Source organism: Echinops telfairi, unplaced genomic scaffold (assembly GCF_000313985.2).
Source record: "Echinops telfairi isolate 266 unplaced genomic scaffold, ASM31398v2 ScPeMD7_5;HRSCAF=22, whole genome shotgun sequence".
Classification (NCBI taxonomy): Eukaryota; Metazoa; Chordata; class Mammalia; order Afrosoricida; family Tenrecidae; genus Echinops; species Echinops telfairi.
The window spans coordinates 26,098,638-26,124,787 of NW_022103901.1; the positions used below are offsets into that span (position 1 = coordinate 26,098,638).

Below are 26,150 nucleotides of genomic sequence, written 5' to 3' on the forward strand. Positions count from 1 at the left end.
TTTAGAGCAGTCCCTCCAAGGAGACCGTGGCCTGTACGCGTGTGTACTTGTGTGGCCGCTAGGAGTAACTGGCGACTGCGAGGCCTGCTGCTGACTGGTTGGGACAGCCAGGCCCCGGCTGTCATACTGCACGTGGCCTTGTCAGTTTGGACTGTTGTAAGGGAACTCAGCAATTTGGGGTTTAACCAGCGGTTTAAAAAGCCGAGGTCCAGGTTGAGAAGCATCAGACTGAGAAGTCGGGGCTCTCCTGGGAAATTACCTTGTACTGTTAGTGTGTGGTAGTGGTGAAGTCATGAATTACTGATGACACACAATACCTGTGGAGAACCAGGGGTCTTGTCTTTCTCACCTCCTCACTACCTCCTCTCTCTCTCTCCCCCTCTTTCTCTCTGTCAGACTCAGGGGTACAGAGTTAACCTTCACACAACCTCTCCCTCCTCCTGAGAATACCCTTAGAAATGGAAGTGTGTCGTCAGTGTCCTCTTGTTCGTTCGCTGCACTTACCCACTTTTCACCTGGGTGTCTTGACAAAGCTCCGGTGGTAGTGCCATGTCTGGAGCTGCTGTATTTCTTTTGTTTCTTGTTTCTTTGGTGGGTCTGGTCTCGAGTTCAATTGGTTTGCTAGGCAGTAGATACCATGCAGGTCCTTTTGTGTCTGAGTGCTTGTGGTGAGTTGTTTTATGTGAGATTTCCATGTGACACTCGATAATCCGGCACTATCTGCTTCCCCAGGTTCAGGGCTAGAGATGGTCCTGCAGACAAACACTTCTGTCACTACGGCCATCGCATCTGCCCTTCCCACTTGCCTCTGTTACTTAAGGAGTAGTTCTTTTGATACAGTCCAATGTTGGGTATCATATGCCTTCGTTTGTTGTTGTTGTTTTTCCATTGTGGTGGTTCTGATGTGTGAGATTTAAGGAAAGAGCCATTTTTAAAATGCTGAGCAGGGCAACACAAGTACAGCCAAATACTAGAGCTGATGTGCAATCGTAGGTCATTTTTAAAGTAGTATAAATGGGTGGTCTTCCGGGCCTGTTTTCCTCCACATTTTTTGTAATTACTCTTGGGCTTACTTGTCTGGGCAGCACTATAAGCCCAAGGACCTGGTTCCTCTTTTCTCCCAAGTCTTTTCATAGCAAAGAAAGCGTCATGATTAGCCTGTCTGTTCTATTCATATACATCCGAGACTGTCTCCCTAACATACTAGAGTGTCTTTGTGTTCCATAAAGTTGGCAGGAGGATAAGAGCCAGTGTCTTCCCCTCTGTGTGTGTAAAGTACCTGTAATTTAGAATTGGAGCATCTGATGACACCCCCCCCCCCCCCACCCCCCCCACCCCCGCCCTCCGTTCCCCCACTTCCCAAATCAAGGAAGTAGAATGTCCTATAAGAGCCACTTTTCAGAAATAGAAATTTTGTTTTTAATATTTGGATTCCTCCTCTGGGACAAACTAGCATCTCAATGTACGTTTTGCGCCCATTGGGATGGGGAAATGCATGGCTTTATCAAACTCAGAGGGTCTAACCCAGTTTTCTCTGTTTGCTTGATTTGGCCTGGGCAGCAGTGTCACCATTCCTTATTTACAAAAGGGCAGTGGACTCGAGACAAGTTTTATAGGCTACAGGGTTCATTGCACAACATGAATCACTTGAGAGTCTCGTGCTTTCCATGGGAATTTGGCTGAACTGGGAAAACGCTGTTGTGCTAATTAATAGACAATGGTCATAAACTTGACCCTTCATTTTTAGGATGGTAAGCTTAAAGGAATTGCATGTCGCACTGAAATGCAGAATCGACAGAGTGTCTATTTTAAAACAGGCTGATTGAGTATCTTGTTCTAGTGATTTTCCTTTTTTCTGGCACAGTTTTAACTATTTAAAAGTACTGTCTGTTTATTTTTCTGGTTTAAATTTCCCTTTCATTTGCACCTGTAATGTCACTGGCACCATACGTGTTACTTCCCTTTTACCCTAATTATAAGAGCACATTGAGTTGAACTGAATCTTCCTTGTCCTAATAACATTGTATAAGCAAACAAGAAGTGGCTTCTCTGTACAAAAGGTTGTAATGCCTCCTGATGGATATAATTCTGTGATTGTATTTAAGATTTAAAGTTGACTAAATCACACCAGCTTCCTGAAAATAATCATAATGCATCTTTTGGAGAAAAAAAAATACATGCCTACTTGGTGCATATTTGCATTAATAGGACAAAGATTGTATTAAAGACCTGTTTCTCAAAAAATAAAGGTTCAGTCTCAAACATTGTAATTAAACTTTGCCTTTATTGATCAAAGTAGACGCTACCAAAAAACAATAATTAACTTTGGAACATGAGTTCCTTCCCGTGCCCCCAATTCAAAGCTCTGTAATACATTTGAACTGCAGTGGAAATGTTACTAGCATTAAGGAGCAACTTGATTGAGCTTAATTTTGACAACACTTCTTTCTATCGTTACCTCCCATAGACCCTTATTGGCATCGAGGATGTGAGACACTTATTTCCTTGAGTGTGAGATTGTGAAGAAAGTCACATTAAAAGGTTTTAGCGTCTTGAAATTTGCGTTTGCTGGTGCTGGCTTGTTCCCACCTCCAGTCTTGGCAGTCTGCCACTGTGCTCTGTGATGTGGGAAGCCATGACCCCAACTACTTTTCATCCTGACAAATCAGTGCACACTAGTTGGGACTTCCAGGCAATATTTAGACATTGCTTCATTTTTGGTAAAGAAAAATAGCTGAATTCTTCTCTAAACCCATAGTGGACAGGTTTCTGTGTAGCTTCCAGACCTCCAAAAACTCCATGAGTCACAACAATGTAATGTTGGAAGATGGGTCCTTTTAGACTGGGAAGCGTTCACTGGGGACCTAAACATGCCAACAATCAGGATGTGGCGAAATGACTTGACATTGGATGTGGGGTAGGGGAAACCGGTACCCCTTACTCCACTGTTTAACTGCACAGCCACCTGGCACATTTTTTTCAAAAGATCACATCCTGTCTAGAGCACAAAAACAAAGCTCAAAAATGAAACTACACGCCAGGCACGACGTTGTTTATAATTAGGAATTCAGAGTCTTCGTGCACGCCTGTACAGCAGTGTCCCTAGGAAAGCGGTCTAGGAACACATCCCTTGAGTAACAAGACCCCTTGGATAATTATGGTTTGAGTTGCTCAATTTTGCCCCTGGCCCCCGCTGTGTCACTTTCCCAATACTGCGCTAAGACTTCCTCCTGAAGATGTGCACAGGGAACTTGGGTGCTGTCTGATTTCTCGAAGTAGAAAGGTCAGACTTTAAAGCCTGGTCAGAATTCTGCTCTTGCCTTTGGAAACGGGCTTTACTGAGCCATGTGGTGATTGTGTTCCAGGGCCTGGCCCTTTTATTAACTCAGAGCACCTGCTGATTGGATACTTTAGAAAGTGGGGGAGCCCTGTCCCTCAGGCTTGATAGCATTCAAAGAACATGTCATATCAACCAGCTGCATCTTGTACAATTATGTTTTCTCCCTGCACTCCTCCAAAGGCAGCGAATTGTATTGGGAAGCCTTTCCTTGCAAAGGCTTTTTACCAACCCCGCCCCCCACCCCCCCAAAGATGCACAGCACATTCCATACCCTTTAATGCTTTCATGAAAGCACTTGCACTCTTGCCAGGCTTCTTGGGAGCCTATGTGGTCTGAGCTGTGTTTGCTCGTATGGCTTTGTTTTTCTTGGCAGCTCTTGAGAACCTGGTAGTTATTTAATGTGCTTAAAATAAATATAAATTCGGCAACGTAAAATAGATGACTAAAAGGATAACGGCTGGACGTTAACTTACTTGAAACAAGCATCGGTCCAAGCCGCCTTTTTTTTTTTTGCAAAAGAATTCGCAGTTGCATTTTGAAACCTGGGGTAGAAAAAGACTTAAAATTGTCTCAATACACTTCATCTATTTCCTAAATGCTCCTAAAGTGGGTTTATATCGTCGCCTCTAATATAAACGCCATCCCATTTTTGGGATGGAGCCAATCATTTCTCAGAACTGAGGTTCCTCCCCGAAGGCCTATAAATGCCAGTTTCAAGTATCAGTTCATCTTTCAAATGTATGCCGCCCCGAGCCCCAAACTAAAGCCTTATCCTTAACCGGGCCGAGGAGAAAAACAGCAAAATCTCCTTAAACAGCTTTTGTCTTCAAAACCTCCTGATAAGGACACTCAGATCGGAGTGCTCAGTGACCTGGCAAGGGGACTGGAGCCGGCTTTGTTGAGCAGGCCGCCACATGACGGCAAGAGAATCCGGATCAGCCGGCCGCCCGAGCTACAAAATTGCATCGGCCTCCCCCGGTACTGCGCCGCCAGAGGTTCCCTAACTGCTTTGATCCCCAGGGGAAGGGGATCCCCCAGAAAGAACTCCAGTGCTGCTACTGCGGCCAAAACCAAGGCCGGGGCCGAGGCTGCTCAACCTCCTGGGCAAGCGCCGGCGGGGCGTTGCACATTCCCTGGGCGCTGATTGGTTGCTCCCTGTCCCCGCCTCCTCGGTCGGCTGGGCCTGTCTCGCCTTTGGCTTGGATTTCAAGCTATGCTCTGGGCCGTGGTTGGTCCGACTGCCCTTAAACTATTGATCGACCTGCCCAATCAGGAGCGAGCTTCGCGGAGGCTGTCGGGAAAGACAGGCAGCGGATATAAGCGCTTGCGGGCCGTTTCCCCTCGCGCTGGGGTTGCCTAGAGGGCTTGGGGCCGGGAGGTGGGTGGAGTGGGCGGCCTACGCTCGCCAAGGCGGCACTCGGGGACGATGGCTGAGGGCGATAATCGCAGCACCAACCTGCTGGTGAGTACCGGCGACCTGGCACCAGGGAGCCGAGCAGGGCCTCTGGGTCTCGGCGGGACCAGACGGGCCGCCGCAGTGGCCTCGATCCGGTCGCTCGTGGTGGGCCCGCCGCGCAGGCCCAGGGACGCCGCCTGCCTCTTGGGCTTCGTGGGTGGCGGTCATTGCTCCGATCCTTACCTGTGGGATGCAGGTAAGGTGCAGGACGAGACGGGTTTTTGGGCTCAGCCGGTGGGGGTGGGGAGGAAATGTGAGCGGGGACCGGCGGCTGCAGGCCGGGCCCTGCTGGGTCTGGGGCTCTCGGGGCCCGGGATGAGCTGGAACGTGCCTCCCTCTCGTTCCCCAATACCTGGGACAAAGGCTGCGAGGTCCCCACAGGGCACTGGGAGTGATGAGGTGCAACCGGTAGAACATCGGCACGCCTCGAGTTTGTCTGGACTTGGAAAGCCCCGGGGACACTATGGCTGGAGACAATTTTAAGACAACGTAGGGACCCACAGTGGGATCGTATCCCAGGGGCACGTTTTGAGCGCACCTCGAATTTAGCTGCAAGGGAGAAATCCTTGCGTTTTCGTCATTGCCCCACTCTAGGGAAAGGGAGGTCACTGCGCTGGGAAAAGAGGAACCATAGAATTTAAATTTGGACCTGAGAGAGGCCAGGTGCGAACCAATCAAGTGACTGCCCCAGGGCAGTTTGTTGGCGTGTGACGTTTTTGTTTTCCCCTCGGCCCTGGCTTTTAGAAAGGGTTGGCCTGCCCCCTTAAAACGTAATCTTTGTCCTCCCCCTCATCCCCCTTCCTCCCCCTTCCTATTAAGTCAATCGCAAACGGGCTACCTAGAGCCTAGTCCAGAGCTAAGAGTCCACCTGCCACTCGGCCCCGCTATTGAACCAGCCCATCAGGATCAGCTTGTGAGCTAAGCAAGGGCCCTTGGCTTTGGATTTCCTTGGTTCAGATCTGTTTATCTGAAAATGAGACCTAGTAATACCACCAGCCTTCTGCTGTGGTTGGGAGGATCAATTTTACTGTGAGCATGTGAAATGCTTAGCAGAGCTCTTAACCCAGTTTAGTCATTGTGTATTAAGCGTGCAATATGAAGTCAGATATTCGAGTCCCCTGAGTGATCCGTGTAAGGGCATTAGCACCTGTTACTGGCCTCTGCCAATGAAGCCATTTCTAGGGACACCTGGGCAATTTGTTGTAACTTGGTTTCCTTTTACCAAAATCAGCTGCAGGGCTTTTTGCACCATGAACTCATCCCGGAGACTTTTGAAGTCTAACCAGGATGTTCTAATAAACACAGCATGAAGGAGGAGATAGATTGCGCTTAAAATGCCATATGTCATTTGGCGAAAGTGGCTTTCCGTGATTGTGCAATGATGCCAACATTTTAAGTGATTCCATTAACCAAAAATCTATTTTAGAAATTGAATGCTGTTCAGAGGGAGGCTAATGGACTTAGAAGTATGGGGTTGAGTTAGGGAAATGACAGAAGCCTGCAGATCAGTTCTGACTACCTGAAAAGAGGGAGCCTATGTTATGAAGACTCGGGGTGTGGCCGCCTAAGAGATGTGTGGGGCTGTGAAAGTTAACATTCGAAACGCTCCATAGTCATCCCTACCTGGAGGACTGCATAGGGATAGTGGTTGGAGTTTGGTTAAAGTCATGGCTTGATGTGTTGACCCCACCACGTAGGCTGCAGAGACGGCCAGTCTGGAAGAACAACTGCTCGGATGGGGAGAAGTGATGCTGATGGCAGACAAAGTCCTCCGGTGGGAGAGAGCCTGGTTTCCCCCTGCCATCATGGGTGCCGTGTCTTTGGTATTTCTGTAAGTGAGCTATGTTACATTACTGTGGTTTGCACTTGCTGATAATAAGGGCTCAGGTAATACACGGCCTCCACTGAAAGTGCCTGCAATCATTTGCAAAGTATAATCTGAAGAATGGCTTTTCTTCAAGCAGTCTGCCTGGTTTGCCGAGCTGGCAGTCTTACGTAAACTCAGTCACTTAATGCAGTTGAATCAATGGCTTTCAAACTTTTTGGCTTTAAAACCCTTTATACTCTCTGCAGTTCCCCCAGAGAGCGTTCATCTATTGATATTTACTATGTTTTAGACTAAAACAAATTTGGGAACACAAAAGCACACGCGCATAGCAATTGCAGCGGTGGTCTCTTGCCCCACACGAGGTACTTGAATGGAAGGTCCACAATCACACCTTGAGAACCAGCGGACTCTGCATAGTTGAGACTCATCAGCCAGGAATAATAGTGACTGTTTGTAACCTTTCTTCTTCTGTTTTCCTTTTGAACAGGACGATCTACTATCTAGACCCATCCGTTCTGTCCGGTGTTTCCTGTTTTGTTATGTTCTTGTGCTTGGCTGACTACCTTGTTCCCATTCTAGCGCCTAGAATTTTTGGCTCCAATAAATGGTAGGTGAAAATGTAATTTGAAATCTCTGAGAAACGGCTGTGATTAGGATGCTGTAATAGCACAGTTGTCAGAATCACCAGGCACCTTGTGGTTAGATTTCGTGGCTTCCTGTTCTTCGCCAATTCAGATTAAAAACAATGGCTTGCCAGATCTCTCTAGAGTGTTTTGAGGGTCCCCATTGCTTTAGAATTGCAAGATTGGTCTTTTAGCAGCCAACTTCAGAATAAGCTCTAGCTATATGTACAAGTGGGTTGTTGATTTTATTTATGCCATTCTTTGAATGCATTCCTTTTGAGGAAGCCCTACATCATTACTGACTCTACGATCTTATTAAACATGCCTCTTGGAATGGTGTAATTCCCTCCATCAAGCCAAATCATGAACAAAAACAGGTGATGGAATAGGTGTTTCCCCTCGGCTGCAAGTGTTTCTTGTTTCTTGTAATTTGATTGATACTCTGCTATGTGCCTTTATTTAGATTTTTGTTCCTCGGCAGACAACCCATTAAGAAATTCTGTGAAAAGGAAAAAAAAAAAGACATTCTGTGAAAATAAGAATTTTAAGTGTGTACCTTACACAGGTTCCGTAAGAATAAATTCATATATTTTGGAGGTGTTTGCTCTTAAGTCATAATCGCGCTTCTTTTTAAACGCAACGCCCTCCCCACCCCCACCCCAACCTGGAAAAAAGATAAAATGTCTTGCCTGGGCCCAAAGCAAAGTAGGGTCACGAGCTACCCTTCAGCTGCAACAATGAATTACAGTACTGTTTTGGGGAAAAGTTTGTGGCCATGCACTGTAACAGATTTATCTAGTGGAGGGAATTCAACCTCTGGCCTTGATTGTACTGGCCACGTGACATTCTGATCTGCCAAATTCATAACTCCTTGAAGGAACGGAACTTGGGAGAAACAAGCATGTATTGTTTCATGGTACTCAATATGAGGCTCAACAATTGATCTAGTGGCTCTTGGGTTTTCTGTTTTGGTGTCTTGGGAAAGGGAGAACTCTGTTGCATTGCCACAATCTAACCTTGACCATGGGCAACACAGTATGGCTGGCTGTTTTTCCAAGAAGTTCTGGGACTCCCAGCATCCTCCCACGGATCTGGCACTGCAGTTTTACAAGGATGTGGACCAGAGGGGAGAAAGTCCCTCGTCCACTGGGGCAGGCTTCCTGAGTGACCCCGGGGGTGGGGACTTTGGGAGCTGGAACTCAACGGCACTGCCTTGGTGGCCGTAGTCTGACAGGTGTCTCTCTGCTTTGACAGCATGTGGTCACCACTTGTCTTTGGGGAAATATTTGAGTTTTCTTCCTCCTTATCCAGGTTCCTGATTTCTCAGATTTAACTGTGCACCAAAGAGAACAGAGGCAATGTTTGCTTGCTTTGTAAATGTGGGAGGCAAGAAAACCTGTGTGCATTTAAGAAGTTTCTGAGAGTACCTGTTTTAGTTTGTGGGGACATTGCCCCTCACCAGGACTAAATTGATGAAGACTTTGAAATTTGCACTGTATCTTCATTGCTCCTGAGTTCTCTATAAGGAACCTTGGTGGCAGAGTGGTTACTTGTTGAGCTACAAACCACAAAGTCAGCAGTTCGAAACCGCCAGCCGCTCTAAGACTTTCTGCTCCCATAAAGAGTTCACAGTCCCAGAACCTCACAGGGAGAGTCTGACTATGAGTAGGAAATGAGTCAATGGCAGTGAGCTGAGTGAGTTCTTGCTACTTAAAGTGTTCATCAGAATTTTGTTGAAAAGGACTCCTGCATTCGGTGCCATTGAGTCGGTTCCCGTAGCAACCCTGTGTGCAACAAAAGGGAATGGTGCCCCTCTCTGCGCCCTCCTCACAGTTGTGCTTCTGTGCGAGCCCACGATGGTGGCCACTGTGTCAGTCCGGCCGGCTTGTCAAGGTCTCCCTCTTCATCCCCGCCCCTCCACTTTATCAAGCATGGAATCATCCAGGAACTGGTGTCTCCTGATAAACGTGTCCTAAGTATATGAGACAATGTCTCGCCATCCTGGCATCTAAGGAGCATTCTGGCTCATAGTATTCATTAGGGTCTGGAAGATAATAAAACCCCAAGCTACTGCCATTAAATCTATTCTTACTCAAAGACATAGTAGGACATACAGGACAGAGTAGAATTTCCAAGACTAAACCTTTATGAGCAGACAGCCTCCTTTCTCCTGCAAAGTGGCTGGTGAGTCTGAACCACTGACCTTGTGGGTTAGCAGCCCAATGCTTGGCTCACAGTGCCACAGGACGTTAATTTATATTGACTTCTGCACGGCGCTCACTGAGCTGTTTATGATGGTCGTTAACCAACGGTGACTTCAGAACCATAGAGTACCTTAACTTTAATATTCGTGGAGAGAAAATAACACATCTTGAAGGAAAAACATATTCCTCCCTGATGTAATACCTTGTGCCCGAGTGAGCTAATGGTGAGCCATTAGAATATTTTCATTTAGGCCATTTTGAGAAGATCGCTCTTTAGGAGGAGGATGTATTTCTATGGCTGTTTGTTTATAGTGAAGGGGACACTTGTTTTCCAGGACCACTGAGCAGCAGCAAAGGTTCCATGAAATCTGCAGCAACGTAGTAAAAACCCGACGCAGAGCCGTGGGCTGGTGGGAGCGCCTGTTCACGCTCAAGGAAGAAAAGCCTAAAATGGTACTTATTTTGCTTTGATTTTTTTTTTTTTTAACATTTTATTAGGGGCTCATACAACTGTTATCCCAATCCATACACACATCAATTGTTGTAAAGCGCATTTGAACATCGTTTCTCAAAACATTTTCTCTCCACTTAAACCCCCGACATTAGGTCCTCATTTTCCCCCTATTTTGCTTTGAATTTTGTTTAGTTAGCTAAATCAAAAAGTGAAGATTGAGTCCATTTTACATTATAATAGAATTGTCTTTAGTTTTAGTATAGTCTGGCTTATCACTGCTTAACTCTTGATTTTACTCAATCTTTTCCTGTATTAGATAAAATAACTGATAGTTATAATTTTCATTTTGCAGGTTTACTCTAGCAGAACAAAATATTTCTCGTGTGCTTAGAGAAATAAAAATCAAGGGCACACTCGGAAAGCCTGTGGACTTTCAGCGTCACAGGGGGTTACTGTTGGGGATTATTCATTGTAAACGTCACTTGGTCTACATTGGAGTCAACAATTCTAGGCGGGAACATTATCTTAAGTTCTGCAAGGTTGTATGTAATGGGGTTTTCTATGGATTATCTATAATAACTAGGTGTTAGGTATTTTAAAAGTGGGCTTCTTTGCCAACCTTTGAAACAAACTCCTGAAATGATAGCTCTTCTCCCGAGTCTGTGCCACCGATTTGATTCGCTCTTTTTTGTTGCTGTTGTTAGTACTTCGTGACCATGATCATTGCTCTTGCCGCGGTTGCTTGGGTGGGACAGCAAGTCCACAACCTTTTTCTCACCTACCTGATTGGTAAGTCTGTGCGGAAGAACAGGCCCAGCCGGTCCAGCTACCAGCTGAGTCCACAAACACTTGTGTGAGTGCCCACAGAGTTGAAGGCACTGAGCTAGGGTGTGTGGGAGCACAGGAAGATGACCGAGACCCTGATCCCTGTTGTCAGGGTGTTTCTAGTCTGGCAGGAAGCTAGACCGCATAGCCGAGGTAGAAAGTGGGGTCCAAGAGGTGGAGACAGGCGGCGTGTATTGTGTGAGTGCGGAGGGATACAATAACAAGTTTCGGGGGGGTGGGGGTGGATATTAATGGGAGGAATGGAGTTCCTATTGATTCCTCCCATTACTAGAGTCTTAACGAGCTAGAGGGGGCGGGGAGGTCATTGCTGGCTCCTTCATTTTTACCTCGTTTTGTTTGTTCAAGTGACTTTCGCACTGTTGCTTCCTGGACTGAATCAACATGGAATCATTTCAAAGTACATTGGAATGGCCAAGAGGGAGATCAACAAGCTTCTCAAACAAAAAGAAAAGAAGACCGAATGAGGCATCTGCGTCTTGGGGGTGCTGACGGGCGTGTGTGTGGTCTCTTTCTGCCCTTAGTTGATAGTTTACCCAGCCTGGCCGAGCCAGCCTTTGTGTGTAGTGTTTCTCTTGTTCACTGGAGCCGAGTGCTCTCGTCGTTTGATCTAATACGTATGGACAGCTCACCAGAGTCCTCACCTGTGGGCAATTGAATTCTTATTTGGGGGCAATCTCCTTTAAAGTAATATAGTGGTGACCTTTATCCTTTAGTTCCCTGTAGTTTCCAGTGATTCTTGGGAATTGTTCAAGTCCGTCTTTGTGGAGCTGATACAAGCTCCTGGTCTGTGGCTACAGGAGGTGAGTTCTGCTGTCTGCTACCAAGATCGGCTAGCTTCATAGATCTAGAGACCCATTGATTTTGCTACCTCTGATGAAGAGACCAATTATGACTCATTCCTCATTCTGATTCTTTACCATGGAGGGAGAATCCGCACACGATCAAATGAAAATTATTTCTACACCCCTAGGATCTGTTGTTGGTACCTTGAGCAAAACTTAGCAATTTGTTGAAACATTGATCTTTTTCTCTGGTAGAGGGAGAGCATTTGTTCCCTCCCTCTTAGACTTGAAATCCTGAGAGCCTTATCAATGGCAGACTTCCAACAGATGGCCTTACGGATTTTTTATGTAGTTTTCATCGCAATTTTTAGCTGACCGAAACTAAAGTGCAAAGAGGGCCCAACACATGTCTATGACCTTCACGCACCAGACCAGCCGATGAAGGACAGAAGTGCACGGTTAGTCAAGATCCATTTCTGTAGACAATAGCTTGCCTACGTTTTCAAAGGACCAGCATGTGTATTTAAGCCTCGTGGCTCTCATTTGATGAGTCAGCTCTCTCCTCCCCCATGAGTTTGGAATAGGAGGTCAAGGGGGACTATGTTGACATCTGGCTTTTTTTTCCTCCTAGATCTTTCTCTCTGAAGAAGACAAGGGCGGTGGGTTAGAGCTGGCTCATGACACTGTTTGCCTCTGATCTAAATAGATTCTAACTCCTTAAAAAGCCTCATGGAATCATTCTTTGAATTCAGTAGCTAGGAATGTATAGAGTAGTTGAAATCGGTAGGAATGATCCCCCTGATGACCAAACAAGTTAAGAGGGATTTGGGAACAATTCTTAACACTGATTAACTAGGTGTCATAAGAGTTCTGTGAATGTATTGCACTGACGCTGTGTAACTTGGACGTTGTGGTCTCTCTGCCCCTTCTACTGTAGGCTGCAGGGCCTGTGCAGCTTTTTTTAAATAGTTCATAGAAAAGGACCTTAATTTTACATGTGTTTCCTCGTTGTAAATAAGCCTGTCTTTCCCATCTTTTTTGTGTGTGTGCAGGGGGGGGGAGGTAGGGGAGGTTGTACATGTTCTGATTAACTACTTTTACATCTTAGTTCTGTATGATTCCTTCCACTTTGTTTTGTGTAAGAGGAATAAAAAGTTGGCATCTCTCCTGCGTCCCACTGGTGGTCTTGTGTCAGCGCGTGTGCTGTGATGGCGGAGTTGGATCTGAGTCGGAATGAAACAGTGCCCAGCCCCAGCCCTCCTCACAGGGGTCCTGTTCTGAGCCCAGTGTTGAGCAGCCACCGTGCCTGTCATCGGGTTGAGGGTCTTTTTGCTGGTGATTTCCTTTGCCAAGCACACCCCTTCAGGGACTGACTGGTCTCTTCTGAAAACATGTCTGAAGTCAGGCAAGTAAGTGCCAGCCTCCTGGCGTCCGAGCAGCATTCTGGCTGTGCTGAGACACGGGTTGTTCGTTCTGGCAGCCCCTGGTATGGTCAGTAGTTTCCCGGAGCGCAGTAAGTCAAAGGCTTCAGCTCTTGGGTCGACTTATTCTCGGCCCAGATGTCACATGCCTACAATACATCCGAAAATGCCCCGGCTCGTGTCAGACACACGTGGGCCTCAACGTTACAGCTTTGCTTTTTAACGCTTTTGAGAAAGGTCACGCAGAAGACTTGTCCGATGTGATCGATCCAGTGGTCTAATTTATTAACTCTTGGTGAGCGCTGTGGGTCTGAAGGTGGAGTCGGCGCGGTGAGGGTTTTTCTTTGTTACACATGTGATCCCTACTGAGAGCTGTTGTCATTGTCATCAGGAACTGCTCTGAGGGGGACCTGCCTCCACAACCGAATGAGTCCGAGGGAGCGGTTGTGGAACTGAGGGTCAAATTTAAGAGACATTAAGCAAGAGAAAAGCATGCAAGGGCTCACCTCGTGCATGTTGACCAGAACCCGAGTGAGGAAGGAATGGAAGGGACAAAGGTTTTGAGGTGTTTACGGCCATGGCTTCAGGAACCAGGTCTGAGCAGAGAGTGTAATGTATTCTCTCATGAGCTTATAAAATCTCAGGCCTGCAAGTCACGGTAAGCATATACGTAACAGGAAGGGGGCATGCATGAGAGGCATACATGTAACGAGGGGACGAGCTAAAGGTGTACACACAATAGGAATGGGCGGCACTAGAGCAGTGCTTCTCAGCCTTCCTAATGACACGACCCTTTCATACAGTTCCTCATGTTGTGGTGACCCCCACCCCGAACCATAAAATTATTTTAGTTGCTACTCCATAACTGAAATTTTGCTACACTTATGAATCGGGTCACCCCTGTGAAGGGGTCATTCAAACCCCAAAGGGGTCGCAACCCCCAGGTTGAGAATTGCTGCTCTAGAGGCATACATGTGAAGATGTCAACCTAACCTTGGTTGTCCCTGAGTTGGCTTGACCTCGGGTGTCTGAGCTCTCCAGAGGAACAATCTCTGATCCTTATCAGAAGGGAGGGGGCCATGCTTAGGGTTAGATGGATGGTCTGATTGCTTTTGATGGGAGAAAACCTTTAGGCAGATAGACTTCAAGCAGTTGACCTTCAAGAGTACAGTGAGCGACCACGTGTTTGCGAGCAGCACCTAAAATCGGCATTATTATGGGGGACACGGAGGGAGGGGAATGACCTTCACTTAGGAGGGTGGGATGGGAACCCATCTCCAACTTATGGATGTGAAGGTCTCTGGAGGGACCGTCCCAGACTCCTTAATGTATAGTGTTGAGAGTTGTCCGCATCCACTCTTCCAGGTTTTCCCGTTTCCGCAGTACTTAGGTCAGCGCCAGGTGGTGTCATCTGCATAGCACAATTGGTTAGTCTTCCCCAAATCCTGATCCCGTGATCTATATAAATCATCCAGCTTATTGGAGTCTTCCTGAGGCATACAGATGGAGGCAGTCAGCTGAAAGGATATAACCATAACAGACTTCTGACTTTAACATAGGACATCCCTTTGTGCGGCATGCTCAACCGCTGTTGGGCTAGCGGTAGATGCCGCATGCGTGCAAGTAAGTTTTACAGGATCCCCATTCTTGGCGACGGAAGTCATAGGTTTTTACGAACCAGCCAGCTGACTGTGTAGTCAAAGTAAGCATGTCTATTTGTTTCTGGCCAAGATCCATTTGAAGTCGATGAGAGTGTTAGGTTTCTGGGCTGTGGGAAATCCGCAACTGAAAATGGCCATTTCAGGGGAGCAGAGAACCGCGTGGAAGGAAGACCAGGGCAGGAGTGTGGAACCAGCCTGCGGAGCCAAGCAGGAGGAACCAAGAGTGGGAAATCCCAGAGGCCAAGAGCAGGCAGTGCATGCAGCACACACCGGAAAGAGAAGGTGGGGAGGTCTGCCGCCCGGGGCCTGCTTTTATCCCCCTTCCATCTCCACTGGCTGGGCAGGCGTGGTTGAGGGTATTGACCGACCTTATTGGCTGAGTTTAGGCGCACCTGTGTCATATCATGTCGCTGGTGCCTAGTCTGCACCCACGTGTAGCTCCCACCTGGGCCTAGGTGACTAGGGTCTGAGCATGCTCAGTTCTGCATTTTCCCCATAGGTGTCTGATAGTGTGTGTGCCTGATTTCTTTCCAACCCCTTTATTGTGGCACGGACAGCTCATTTTCGTTTGGTGCAGGCATTCAGTGGAGACAACTCCCCTTTGTCCTTATCGGTAGCACCCAATACCATTCCACATCCTCATCAGAATCCACCAGTTACCTGTCAATGTATCACTGCAACCATTTTTTTTATGATCTTCAGCAAACATTCATGTGAACTTAAGGGTAATGTTCACCAGTTCACTTTTCCCCTGGGTCACCTTTCTTTGGAAATCTTCCACACATCAGGAATCTTGTATGTACTTGAACGTTTTCCAATTGACTAGGTAGCTGTCGCCCAATTTCTAGCATAAACAAGACAGGTGAGTGTCTCCAGCAGTACATCTTTAAGTTGAAGCATTTTAACTGGTATTCTGTTGACTCCCAAAACGTTTCCCCCCCAATACCTGTTGGTGACCCACCCCACTCCTGGGAACAATTGTGTTAGGCAGGGTTCTCTAGAGAAATGAAACCAGGACACTTATGATTTGTTATATATACATATACATATATATCTGTTTATACAGTGAGAAGGAATATAACAGCTAATTAGTCCACACTTCCATGGAACAGTTAATATAGTGGACATTCTTCAACTCAGGTGGGCTGTTGGGTTCAAGGTCAAGGAAGCAGACAGCAGAGCCCTCCCTGAGGCAAGGCAAGCAGAGAGCAGCAGGGTGGGTCACCAACAGTCTGTAGCTCAGGAGCTTAGCCAAACAGATCTGGATGTGATATCGAATCCAAGCAATGCAAGGAGATGGACTGTAAGCATTGGACTAGTAACTGCAAGGTAGGTGGTTAAAACCCCACCAATTACTCCCTGAGGAAATAGGAGGCTGTAACGATTTAACTACTTCAGCTTTTTAAGCTCAGGCTCCCACGTCAGAGCAAGCGTTGCTGCTGCCCAGGAGCCTTCTAAAACAGCATCCTATCCCGCCACCCCCCAGCCCCATTGCCTATGCCCTTCTGGTTCACTTCCTCCCTGGAGCTGGCTCTCCCCAGTCATGCCCCGCTGGCTTTGATACTCAGAGTCCTGCAGTGGTCAGAGACTGGTGCTGCTTTGAAGCGTACAATAGAAGTCCTGGTTAGACAGGGGAGCCCTCACGAGGAACTGGGAAAACCTGGGTGAACGAGCACTTCATGCAAGATCTCTGTCCACAGTCAGGAGCACAGGGGAGGAGGTGATTTCCTGGTGACCTTTACCCCCTACAACAACTTTTGGGAGTATAAGGGAGCACTTGTCTCGAGACATCAGTGTGATCAGACCTTTGTTGTGAGGCACCCACTGACCCAGGAAGTAAAGCAATGTGAAGCAATTGGCCTGGTCCCACTGGAAGAAAAATCATATTTCATCGAAAAGAAGAAGTGAGACGGGCCACCTGATTGTAGCTTTCTTTTTAATTCTCTCACTTGTGAACACCACACATTAATAGTTTACAACCCTAACCAGCCTTTGTATGGGAGTGTATCACTGGTGTCAGTTGCGTTTCTAAGATATTTTTGTTTGGGCCCATCCAGACCATGCAGCCCCTTCCCCCAGCCTCTGCCGGACTGTGCAGTCCCTGCCTCCAGCAGTCCAAGGAGCTTATCTCTCTGGGCAGGGTCCACACAGCCCCTTTCCCCTGCCTCTCAAGGTCAGAGCTGGACTGTGCAGCCTCTTCCCCCACATGCCAAGAAGCTGGTTTGTGAAGGGTTCTGACTGCAGCTGCACACCAGGAAGCCTCCTTCTTATTGGCACAAGCACCAGCTGCTCTCCACCTTATTTGCATATTTCCCTGACCCAAATCCTACAAATATCCCACTGCCCCACGAACAGGCGAGATTTCCCTGACCTAACTCTTTGGGTCTCAGAACTGCCCGGGAGCTCAAGATGCTCCCGAACCTTTCTCTGCTTTCCCTTCCCTTCTGGGAGCTCTTTCCCTACACTAATAAAGCCGCTCTTAACCTCACAGTATTTGTCTCAGTTCATCTCTGGTCAGTGTCTCAGTGTTGACCTCTCAATTTTTAGTTCTTGATCCCCTTTGCATGAGAAGTGGGCAGACAGTTCACTTAGAGCCCCATGATTCCCCACCCCGCCAATCATTCACTTCTTGTCATTGACAGCACCACCACCATTTTGTAAAGCAGCACTTATAAAAACTGCTGGGGATTGTAAGCTGGTCATTCAGACTATATGTATGCGTGAAAACAAATATATAAAGCGTAACATGATTTTCTTTTAAAAATAACTACTTCAGAGGCCGAAACACAGTGGCCGTGAGTTTGAATTGATTGAAGGGGAGTAGAATTCGTGTATATTGAGCATTGATTGTGTGGTAATGACTTGGTAATTCCTTACAAAGCTTAGGGAAGGTCCTGGGGGTTCACCCGTTCAGCATTTGGCAGCTAACCCAATGATCTTCTCCTGGAAAGGCCGCAGGTCTAAACCCACTCTGCAGGAGAGACGAAGTATGACAGTCTTGGAAATGCCAGGGGACAGCCCTCCTTTGTCCAACAGGGTTGCTAAGACTTGGAAACATCCAGTGGCAGTGAGTTTTTGTTTTTGATTATTGTCATTGTCATTGCTGTTCTTTCTGTGTGACAGAGGTCATGCAAGGGCGTTACTCTGTACCCCACAACTACAAAGAAATATACTCCCTGCCATCAAGTCAAAACCGACTAATAACAATTCTACAGGGCAGGGTAGGTGAGTCCCTGTGGGTTTCCCAGTGTAACTCTTCTTTTTCCGCTCTCCAGACCAAAACCCTTTGTTTTGGGGGCTCTTACAGATATCACATTCCATAGTTCAAGCACATCAAGCAGTATTGTACAATTGCTACTTCAATCTGTTTCAAAACATTTTCTTCCTTCTTGATATCAGCTCCCCTTTAAATCCTCCTCCACTCCTTGCCAACGTGTAACTCTTTATGGGAGTAGAAAGCCTCCTCTTTCTCCCACAGAGCAGCTGGTGGTTTTAAACTGCCTGTGTATATGTACATTGAGCATAGGGTGACCAGATTTAAAGCGGGACACCATTGACAGGTGGGGGTGTTCTTGATTAAAAATTTCGTCTATATGGACCAAATGGACCGTTCCCTAGCTTGTCGTGCATTCTTTCGAAAAACGCCAAAAATTGGGACTGTCCCCCGAAAAGCTCCGTTGTGGCCTTCAATATATAGCGTGCGCACACACACGTACACGTTTTTTTTTTTTAACATCTTATTAGGGGCTCATACAACTGTTATCGCAATCCATACACACATCAATTGTGTAAAGCACATTTGTACATCATTCTCAAAACATTTTCTCTCCACTTAAACCCCCGACATTAGGTCCTCATTTTTCCCCTCCCTCCCCCCTCCCCCCTCCCTCATCAGCCCTTGATAGTTTATAAATGGGTATTTTGTCATATCTTGCCCTGTCCGACGTCTCCCTTCACCCACTTTTCGGTTGTCTGTCCCGCAGGGAGGAGGTCACACACAGTTCCTAAAGACAGATATATAGTATATGCAGTATAGGCTTCTATTCCAGGCCCATATTTTAAGTGGCGAAAATTAATTACAACAAAAATCAGCAACTGTCTAGGACCTGTTAGATTTTTATTTTTACAGAAGAAGCACTAGAATGGAATCGAACCTATTATACCACGTTTTACGGCCAGAACCTGGCGCAGACCCGGGAGATTGATTCTATCGACTCTCTACTATTAATGTCTAAGGCTGTACCGCCTCTTTATTCGCCTCCTTTCGCTCGGCAGTCCTTTTTTTAATTTAAATTAGCACGCCTTCGGAAATCTCGCGACAGCCGGACTGCTTCCCATAACCCCGTGCGTTTGCCCCTCCCTTCCTCTTTCCGCCATCTTTCCGTGCCGGTGAGTATCAGCTTGAGAGGGTTCCTTTACTATCCGTCGGCAATCGGCGCCATCCTGTAGCCTGAGTCTCTGTTTCGGGGTCCTGGGACGATGCCGGGGTCCCCCGGGTCAGGTGCCCTGGCCTCGAGTGGGATCTGGACAGCCGATGGGGAGCGTCAGACCCGGGCTCCCCATGCCCTGCACCCTTGGGAGCCCGGCCCGGGCGGCGCCGGCGGGAAGCAGAGCCTCCCACGGCCCGGCGCCGCAGGAGCCCCTGCACGGCGTGCGGACCCCGAGCTCGGCCCGGCGGCGGGAGGGCAGAGCAGCTAAGCTTTTCTAGTGCGGCCGCAACAGGAGCCGGGGAGGGCGAGGCCACGCGCCAGGGAAGCTGCGTCTTGCCAGGTGCACCCCGAATTGGTGGGAGGTGACTGGAGTGTTAGCAGGAAAGACCTCCGGGATTTCGGAAGTCTGGGAGACACTGGCGGCGACATCCCCCCGTTTCGAATAACTGAACAGCCGTACTTTGTAATTTGTTTTGATAAGAACCACATTCAGTTCAAAATCGGGGAGGAGGCGGCGGGGCGCGCGCGGATTATTGGCTCGGGTGTTTGTATAAGCCCCAGCTAATGCCCTGCATGCGTGCGGGAGGGAATGAATGGGTCAAACTGTTGAAGCCCCGGCATGGAGAACGCTTCCAGGTGGCAGACGCGGGGCGGTGGCGGGAGACGCTGGAGAACAAGCTCGGCTTAGGTTTAGGAAGACCGGGATGTTCTCGAGGCGGGTGACTGTCTGCAGATGTTGGCCATGGGAACGGAACTCTGCCTTGTCTCCCCTGCACAGCCATCATGGTGCGCATGAACGTCCTGGCCGACGCTCTCAAGAGCATCAACAATGCCGAGAAGAGAGGCAAGCGCCAGGTTCTCATCAGGCCGTGCTCCAAAGTCATCGTCCGGTTTCTGACTGTGATGATGAAGCACGGTAAGCCCTGGCTGTGAATGTGTTGACTGCAGTCATTGTTAGGTTTTGAGTCCTCAGTTTGGGGGTTGGCAGGGAAGATGAGGGCGCACAGGATATGCTGAAAGGCGGTAGGAGGTTGGTTTTGACTGTTGACCTGCGGGGAGTTGAGGGGTTAACATTGAAAAGGCCCCTGGAGGGGAATCCATGCCCTTTTAGAACAGGGGGCTGAGGTTTGGACTGGGTGTTTTCTGGCTGGGTTGTCTTTGCTCCCCGAACGGAGGGAAAAGAATCCATTGGGCAAACAGCAGAGACCCTGAGAGAACTTAGAGTACAGTTTGTCGGAATGATGTCATTTGTATTCTCTAGGGTACATTGGTGAATTTGAAATCATTGATGACCACAGAGCTGGGAAAATTGTAGTGAACCTCACGGGCAGATTAAACAAGGTAAGAGCGGGTTGCCTTACACAGGCCTTTGTGAATACCGCGGTGCCGGTGGTGCGTGCTGACTTGGTCTGGTATTCGTTGGCCTGAGTATTTGTAGGATAAAAGCTATCCTGGGCTAGATGGAGGATGGTGGTTTGAAGCTTCCCCCGGTGCTGAATCTGGACTGCTAACCCTCCCTTACTGGCATGTACCTAGGCAGCCCTTAATGCACACAACTTGGTCCTTTCCTGCTAAGTGGTTGGGTGTTGCAAAACAAGCTCTTAGTACAGTGCTTCTCAACCTGTGTGTCATGCCTCTTGGGCGTCGGACAACCCTTTCACAGGGGTCGCCTAAGACCATCAGGAAACACGTAAATATGTCACAATATATAACTACATACTGTTTTATGATTAATCACTGTGCTTTAATTATGTTCAATTTGTAAAAGTAAAAATACATCCTGCATATCAGATATTTACATTATGATTCATAACAGCAAAATTATAGTTAGGAAGTAGCAACAAAAATATTTTTATGATTGGGGGTCACCACCACATGAGGAACTGTATGAAAGGGTTGCGTCATTAGGGAAGTTGAGAACCACTGTCTTAGTACTTGTGTTTTTGCTGGTTGCAGGGTCTGTATCTGCCTTTCCTTTCCGTTTGCTGTGTCACTGTTATAAACAGATCTACTTACTGTAAACCGTTTAGACCCATGGGGCAGTTCTTCTCTGTCCTATAGAGAACTGTGAGTTGGAATCAGTTTGATGGCAGTGGGTGAACTTTGGTGTAGCCAGAATCTCTGGCAGCGCATTGTTTTAAGTACTGGCTGTAAATCAAAAAGGGTAGGCATGACTGCTGCTGGTATCTCCAGGTACTACTGCCCCTGCTTCCTGGTTTGGTTTCAGTTTGCAGATTTGCAAGGAGTCTGGCGGGGAGAGGTCCGTTTTAGTGGCAATGTTGTACTTGTCCCAGAGGTTCATGGTGTTGTACTCACTGCTGGAGAAAATGCTAGACTAAAATCTTCTGGCTATGAAGCCTTTGAGCTTTGCTAGGTGAACTGCAAAGTGATGTTTGAATTTCGCTTTTCTTTCTCACTCTGCTCCTTAAATGCGTAAAGTGAAAGGAGGGGGTATGTGCCAGGGTTCGGATTTTGAAGGGTACAGAATGTGTCCACGGGCTCTGATTGTAACACAGATGACACCTGGTGCTCTCCAGTCAGTGGCAACTAACTCATGGGGCACGTGCAGCACAGTGTTGCTGCTGCTTCTTAGGGTCTTCTTAACTGATTAAAGGGAGCCAGGCTTTTTGTGAGCCAACGCTGACCCTGTTGGAGATCTGAACTGCTGTCCCATAGAGGTTCCAAGCTCTAGGCTTACAGAAGCCCTTTCTCCCTTGAAGTGGGCGGTGAGTTCTGGCTGCTGCCTCTTTCTGGTTGGCAGTCGAACCACCTTGTCACCAGGAGTCCTTATAAGACTATCAGCTTTTCTGAATGAGACCTTTTGTGCCTTTGTTCTGTAGTACAAAGGTATTTTGGGGAAAATTTAGCGAAGGAAGTTGAAAATCTCTTCACGTTTGTTTCTTCATGTACAGGGAAGTGCTTCGGATTGCCTCGTGTAAGAAATGGATGGTGGCACCCTTGTGGAAGTGGTGGTGGGTGATGGGAAAGGCAAATGAGACGGGCTGTGCAGCGAGCGCCTGGGACAGGCAGAAGTGTGGTTGGAGAGCAGCTCTGATCAGGACACTTGTGAGCTGCGGAACCACTGCACCATGGAGTCCTGTCTGGGGGTTATGGGAGCAGATAGCCTCGCCTCTCTTCGTCCTTGTTCGTGGTAGCAGCTGGTTGGTTTAACCATTTGGCTAGCAAGCAGCCCCAAGGTTATCTCATCACATTGGCTTAATCCTACCAGCCAAATGAGTTTTTCCTTTTAAAAGACACCACCACCACCCCGGCTTTGGAATTCAGCCTTGGTAGTTTGAGAAAAGGTTTAACTTTTTCCTGTGAGTCAGAATCATTCGATGGCTCAAACCCATACTCCCATCAATTCAGACACACCATGATTCTGTAGGACAAGGTTGAACCCCCCTGTGGGTTTCTGAGACTGTTTCTTAAGTAGAGACCCTCTTACTCCCTTGAGCAGCTGGTGTATTAGAACTGCTGGGGTGAGGTTGTCCTTGGCTGCAGTGGCATGTGGAGGGTCTGCTTGGCTTGCCAGCCTGGGGTGGCTGGTCTTTCTCATGGCCCCTCTTTCAGCTTCAGTGGCTTGGTTGCCTAGGAGAGCATGTAACATTAGCTTTGCTGATTTGCAAATGGTCCAGACTTGCACTGTGGTGCTTTTTCATGATGGTCCTGGTTAGGGGGCTGGGAGGACTGTGGGCCCGTGCCTGATGTCTCTGTCCTGGGCCGTTGTCACCTTGGTGGCAGGCATTGGGTTCTCACTTGTGTGGGAACAGTGGGAGAGTAGGCCAGACTGCATCAGGTAGTCACAGAGCAGTAATGCTCACTGGTCCCAGAGAGACTTGATCCCAGATCCTGGTAGAAAGCCTGGGGCAAAAATCACAGGGCCCGCTATGTTAAACTGGTGAGTGCTTGACCCTGTCCTGTGGTTTCGGGTTTACATGTGACTGAGGCACACGAGCAAGCAGTGACCTCTACAGGGTGGCACTCTTTGATGGGTACTTCATAGTCTCACCCTCTGAGACTCTACAAGTTAATTGCAGCCTTATTGGAAAAGGGGTGACTATCTTAATGATCACTTAAGTCTCCTGGTCTTCTAATCTTGTCATAACCTGGACCAACTCTAGGCCGCCATGGTGGGCGCTGCTGGCGTGACAGGTAGCTTCTGTACTACTGCTGCAGTGAAATATAATCCTTTTTGGCTTCTGCCTTGGCTTTTCCATATAAACGAGGCCGCCCAGGTTGAGTCCTTCTGTGGCTGGCGCGCACGCCCATGTGGCTGGGAGCTCGTGCTCCGTTGTATGCCTGTGTCAATATCTTAGCCATTCGTGTCCTGGGAGCGGTTCACAGGGACCACCCCGGCATGCCCTGCGTCCACACCGGATGGATAAGTGCAGTGAGTGCATCCACAGCCAGAAAGAACCCCCACCCCCATGGATGAACTTTGAGCTGCTCAGAGACATTTGTCACAAAGCATGGGCGTCCAGGGCAGCTGTTGTGGACAGTGCAGCGGTGAACACTGGGGCGGCTTCCCTCTGCAGTCCTGGCTTGGGCTTTTTGAGGAGCCTCCAGGCTCCACCTCACGACCGACCTTTTTTCCGCTGACAGTTCCGTTAGCTCATTTCATGTCTTTACCCTATAGACAGCCAGCCTTATAGGCAGGGTCAGTCTTGACAAAAAAAAAATGTTGTGAACAGAATAGGTTTAATGGTGTGTGTGACTGGAATTTGCCTCGTGCCTGTCTTAGACTAATCTCCCACTAAAGATGGAGAGGGCAGCATTTACCAGGGGTGGTGGGTTTAGAAGAGGAGGAGGAGAAACGGGATCTGAAGGGGATTGAGGTGGGTGTGTTGAATGTCATCTCAGTCACACACAGTCTTAAAGAGCAGTGCTGTCTTCGATCCAGTTTACTGTTGCCGTGCAAATCCTGCTTTTGTTGCCTTTCTCAGTGCGGAGTGATCAGCCCGAGATTCGACGTGCAGCTCAAAGATCTAGAGAAGTGGCAGAACAACCTGCTCCCCTCCCGGCAGTTCGGGTAAGATTCCAGGGTGCTCCTCGACCAAGCCCGAAGGGAGGCTCTTGGACTGGAGTGGGGGTTCTGGTGGTTTTCAAAGCCGTGGCAGTTCTCTTTTTACCTTTCACGGGTTAGAGTTAGGGTCTGGGAGGCAAGGAGGAACTGAGACCCCCTTTTGTTCCTCCTGCATGCCCTTCTCAGTATATGTGTTTGGTGCCATCCCTCCCTGTGCCTGCATCCCTTCCTGGACCCACTGTACTAAAGAATTGTCTAGACAAATGGCTTGCCCGTGGCTATATGTGCAAGGACGGTGCTCCTGCTGGGTCAGAGCTAGGGCCCCTGCTTTTGGTTTCAGGTCAGCCCTGATACTCCAGTGGGGGGCGACGGCTGTCTGGTACACTCTGTGGGGAGGGGAGGCTGGGATTAAACCTGCAGTGCATGTTTGTGCCGAACTTTAGGAAGAACTAAGGTTCATGTTACTGTTTTTCCCTCTTCTCCAGTTTCATCGTGCTGACGACCTCCGCCGGCATCATGGACCACGAGGAGGCCAGGCGAAAACACACGGGAGGGAAAATCCTGGGCTTCTTTTTCTAGGGATGTAATGCATCGAAACAAATAAAACGCCGAATGGGCTTCTGGCTTCCCCATCTATCTTCTGTGGCCTTGACGGAGGGACAGGAGAGTCTTAGGGTGTGTGAGGAGGGGCGTGTCTGGCCTGGAAGGTCGGGGAAAGGCTGTCTTCGTGCAGCTCGGCCCTGGAAGGAGCTGTGCTGGGGGAAGCAGGCAGGTAGCAGACACCCGTGATCAGTGTAGTTAGGCTGAGACGTTTGTCTGGCACGTGTTATAAAGCATGGGAACTCCCATGGTAGCACCTGCATGGGCTAAGTGCAGTGCCTGCCCAAGCTGCTCTTGAGCCAGGGCTGGAACATCCAGTGTACTCAAGGGCTCTGTCTAAAAAGGAATCCCGTCCCTTTCCAGAGGAGGATGCCCTGCCCCGTGGGGTAATCCTTTGTCATAGAGCTGCCTTTTTAAAGTGAGAACACTTTCACTCAAAAAGAGTGCTTGTGAAGGTTGGCAGTAGTGCTGTCAATGGCTTGGAGAGGTAACGTATTCAGTAAATCGCCTTCCCCCTCGGGGATGCGTGGGGAGACCTAGGAGTGGTGTGCAGGCAGAGCTCATGCAAATCTGATGAGCTTTGGTTGTGTCTAAGCTAGCCTGTCCCAGCTGACAGAAGTTGTTAGGGTTTGTTAGCTCTGAGTGTCAGCAGCACCCTCTCTTCTCAACACGGAGTTCTGACCTGTCTACTCTCACCCGTGTCACCTTGTTTTTCAGTGTTGCTATAATTTATCACCACAAGTGGTTGGGTTCAGTGAACGTGTTAGCTTGTGGCTCTAGGGCAGGGGCTCTCAACCTGTGGGTCTCACCCCTTTTGGGGGTCGACCAACCCTTTCACAGGGGTTGCATAAGACCATCAGAAAACACAAATGTCAATATATAACTACATAATGTTTTGTGATTAATCACTATGCTTAATTATGTTCAATTTGTAAGGATGAAAATGCATCCTGCATATCAGATCTTTATGATTCGTAACAGCACAGTTATGCTATAGCAATGAAAACGATTTTATGGTTGGGGTCACCACAACACGAGGAACTGTATTAAAGGGTGGCGACATTAGGAAGTTGAGAATCACTGCTAGGGACTAGAGTGAGTGGGGCACAGGCAAGGGTGGTGGGGCTCAGGCATTCAATTCAGCTTTTGGTCCTCAGTTCCTGTATGTATCCGGCTTAGTGTGGCTTGCTTCTGTCCCTCCTCTGCTAATCTGCTCCTTTTCCATCTTGAAAGCTTGACAAAGAGTTCCCATGTGGGATTATATCCTTTGTTCAGAGGGCTCCAGCCTTGGCTGGTGGGTTGAGGACTATTGGATTTCTGGTTTGTAATCCTCCACCACCAGGCCTCTGTACACAAGTCTCAGAACCCATAGCCTTATCTGTCTCAACACAGCTGGGGGAGAACCCCTGCCCCCACTCTGATACCTACTCTGTCCCCAAGTGGACACGTGACTGAATCCAACTGGTTGGGAGCTAGCTC

The 26,150-nt window shown here is 48.2% G+C and overlaps 2 protein-coding genes and 1 pseudogene across 2 annotated transcripts; all 3 read left to right on the forward strand.

Annotated features, from left to right (window-relative positions):
• The first annotated feature begins 4,656 nt into the window (after positions 1 to 4,656).
• Positions 4,657 to 12,698, forward strand: ARL6IP1 (ADP ribosylation factor like GTPase 6 interacting protein 1). Its single transcript, XM_004705752.2, has 6 exons — positions 4,657 to 4,802; positions 6,494 to 6,627; positions 7,112 to 7,231; positions 9,787 to 9,904; positions 10,610 to 10,694; positions 11,097 to 12,698. The coding sequence occupies exons 1-6, from the start codon at positions 4,767 to 4,769 to the stop codon at positions 11,213 to 11,215; spliced, it is 612 nt and encodes a 203-aa protein (XP_004705809.1). The 5' UTR covers positions 4,657 to 4,766; the 3' UTR covers positions 11,216 to 12,698.
• Positions 12,699 to 16,112: 3,414 nt separating this feature from the next.
• LOC101642046 lies at positions 16,113 to 16,622 on the forward strand (annotated as a pseudogene).
• A 2,336-nt stretch (positions 16,623 to 18,958) lies between these two features.
• On the forward strand, positions 18,959 to 24,689 carry RPS15A (ribosomal protein S15a). The gene is made up of 5 exons (XM_004705753.2): positions 18,959 to 19,004; positions 19,824 to 19,961; positions 20,307 to 20,386; positions 23,992 to 24,077; positions 24,557 to 24,689. Exons 2-5 carry the CDS (start codon positions 19,829 to 19,831, stop codon positions 24,648 to 24,650), a joined length of 393 nt encoding a protein of 130 aa, XP_004705810.1. The 5' UTR covers positions 18,959 to 19,004; positions 19,824 to 19,828; the 3' UTR covers positions 24,651 to 24,689.
• Positions 24,690 to 26,150: the final 1,461 nt, after the last annotated feature.

What these genes read in the sequence shown, in the direction of transcription:
- ARL6IP1 (XM_004705752.2), top strand. Translation starts at nt 4,767, where the DNA reads ATGGCTGAGGGCGATAATCGCAGCACCAACCTGCTG. An exon ending in AGGAAGAAAAGCCTAAAATG is followed by an intron (nt 9,905 to 10,609) that starts GTACTTATTTTG and finishes TGCTGTTGTTAG; the next exon opens with TACTTCGTGACCATGATCAT. An exon ending in TTTTCTCACCTACCTGATTG is followed by an intron (nt 10,695 to 11,096) that starts GTAAGTCTGTGC and finishes TGTTTGTTCAAG; the next exon opens with TGACTTTCGCACTGTTGCTT.
- RPS15A (XM_004705753.2), top strand. Translation starts at nt 19,829, where the DNA reads ATGGTGCGCATGAACGTCCTGGCCGACGCTCTCAAGAGCATCAACAAT. An exon ending in GACTGTGATGATGAAGCACG is followed by an intron (nt 19,962 to 20,306) that starts GTAAGCCCTGGC and finishes TGTATTCTCTAG; the next exon opens with GGTACATTGGTGAATTTGAA. An exon ending in TCACGGGCAGATTAAACAAG is followed by an intron (nt 20,387 to 23,991) that starts GTAAGAGCGGGT and finishes TGCCTTTCTCAG; the next exon opens with TGCGGAGTGATCAGCCCGAG.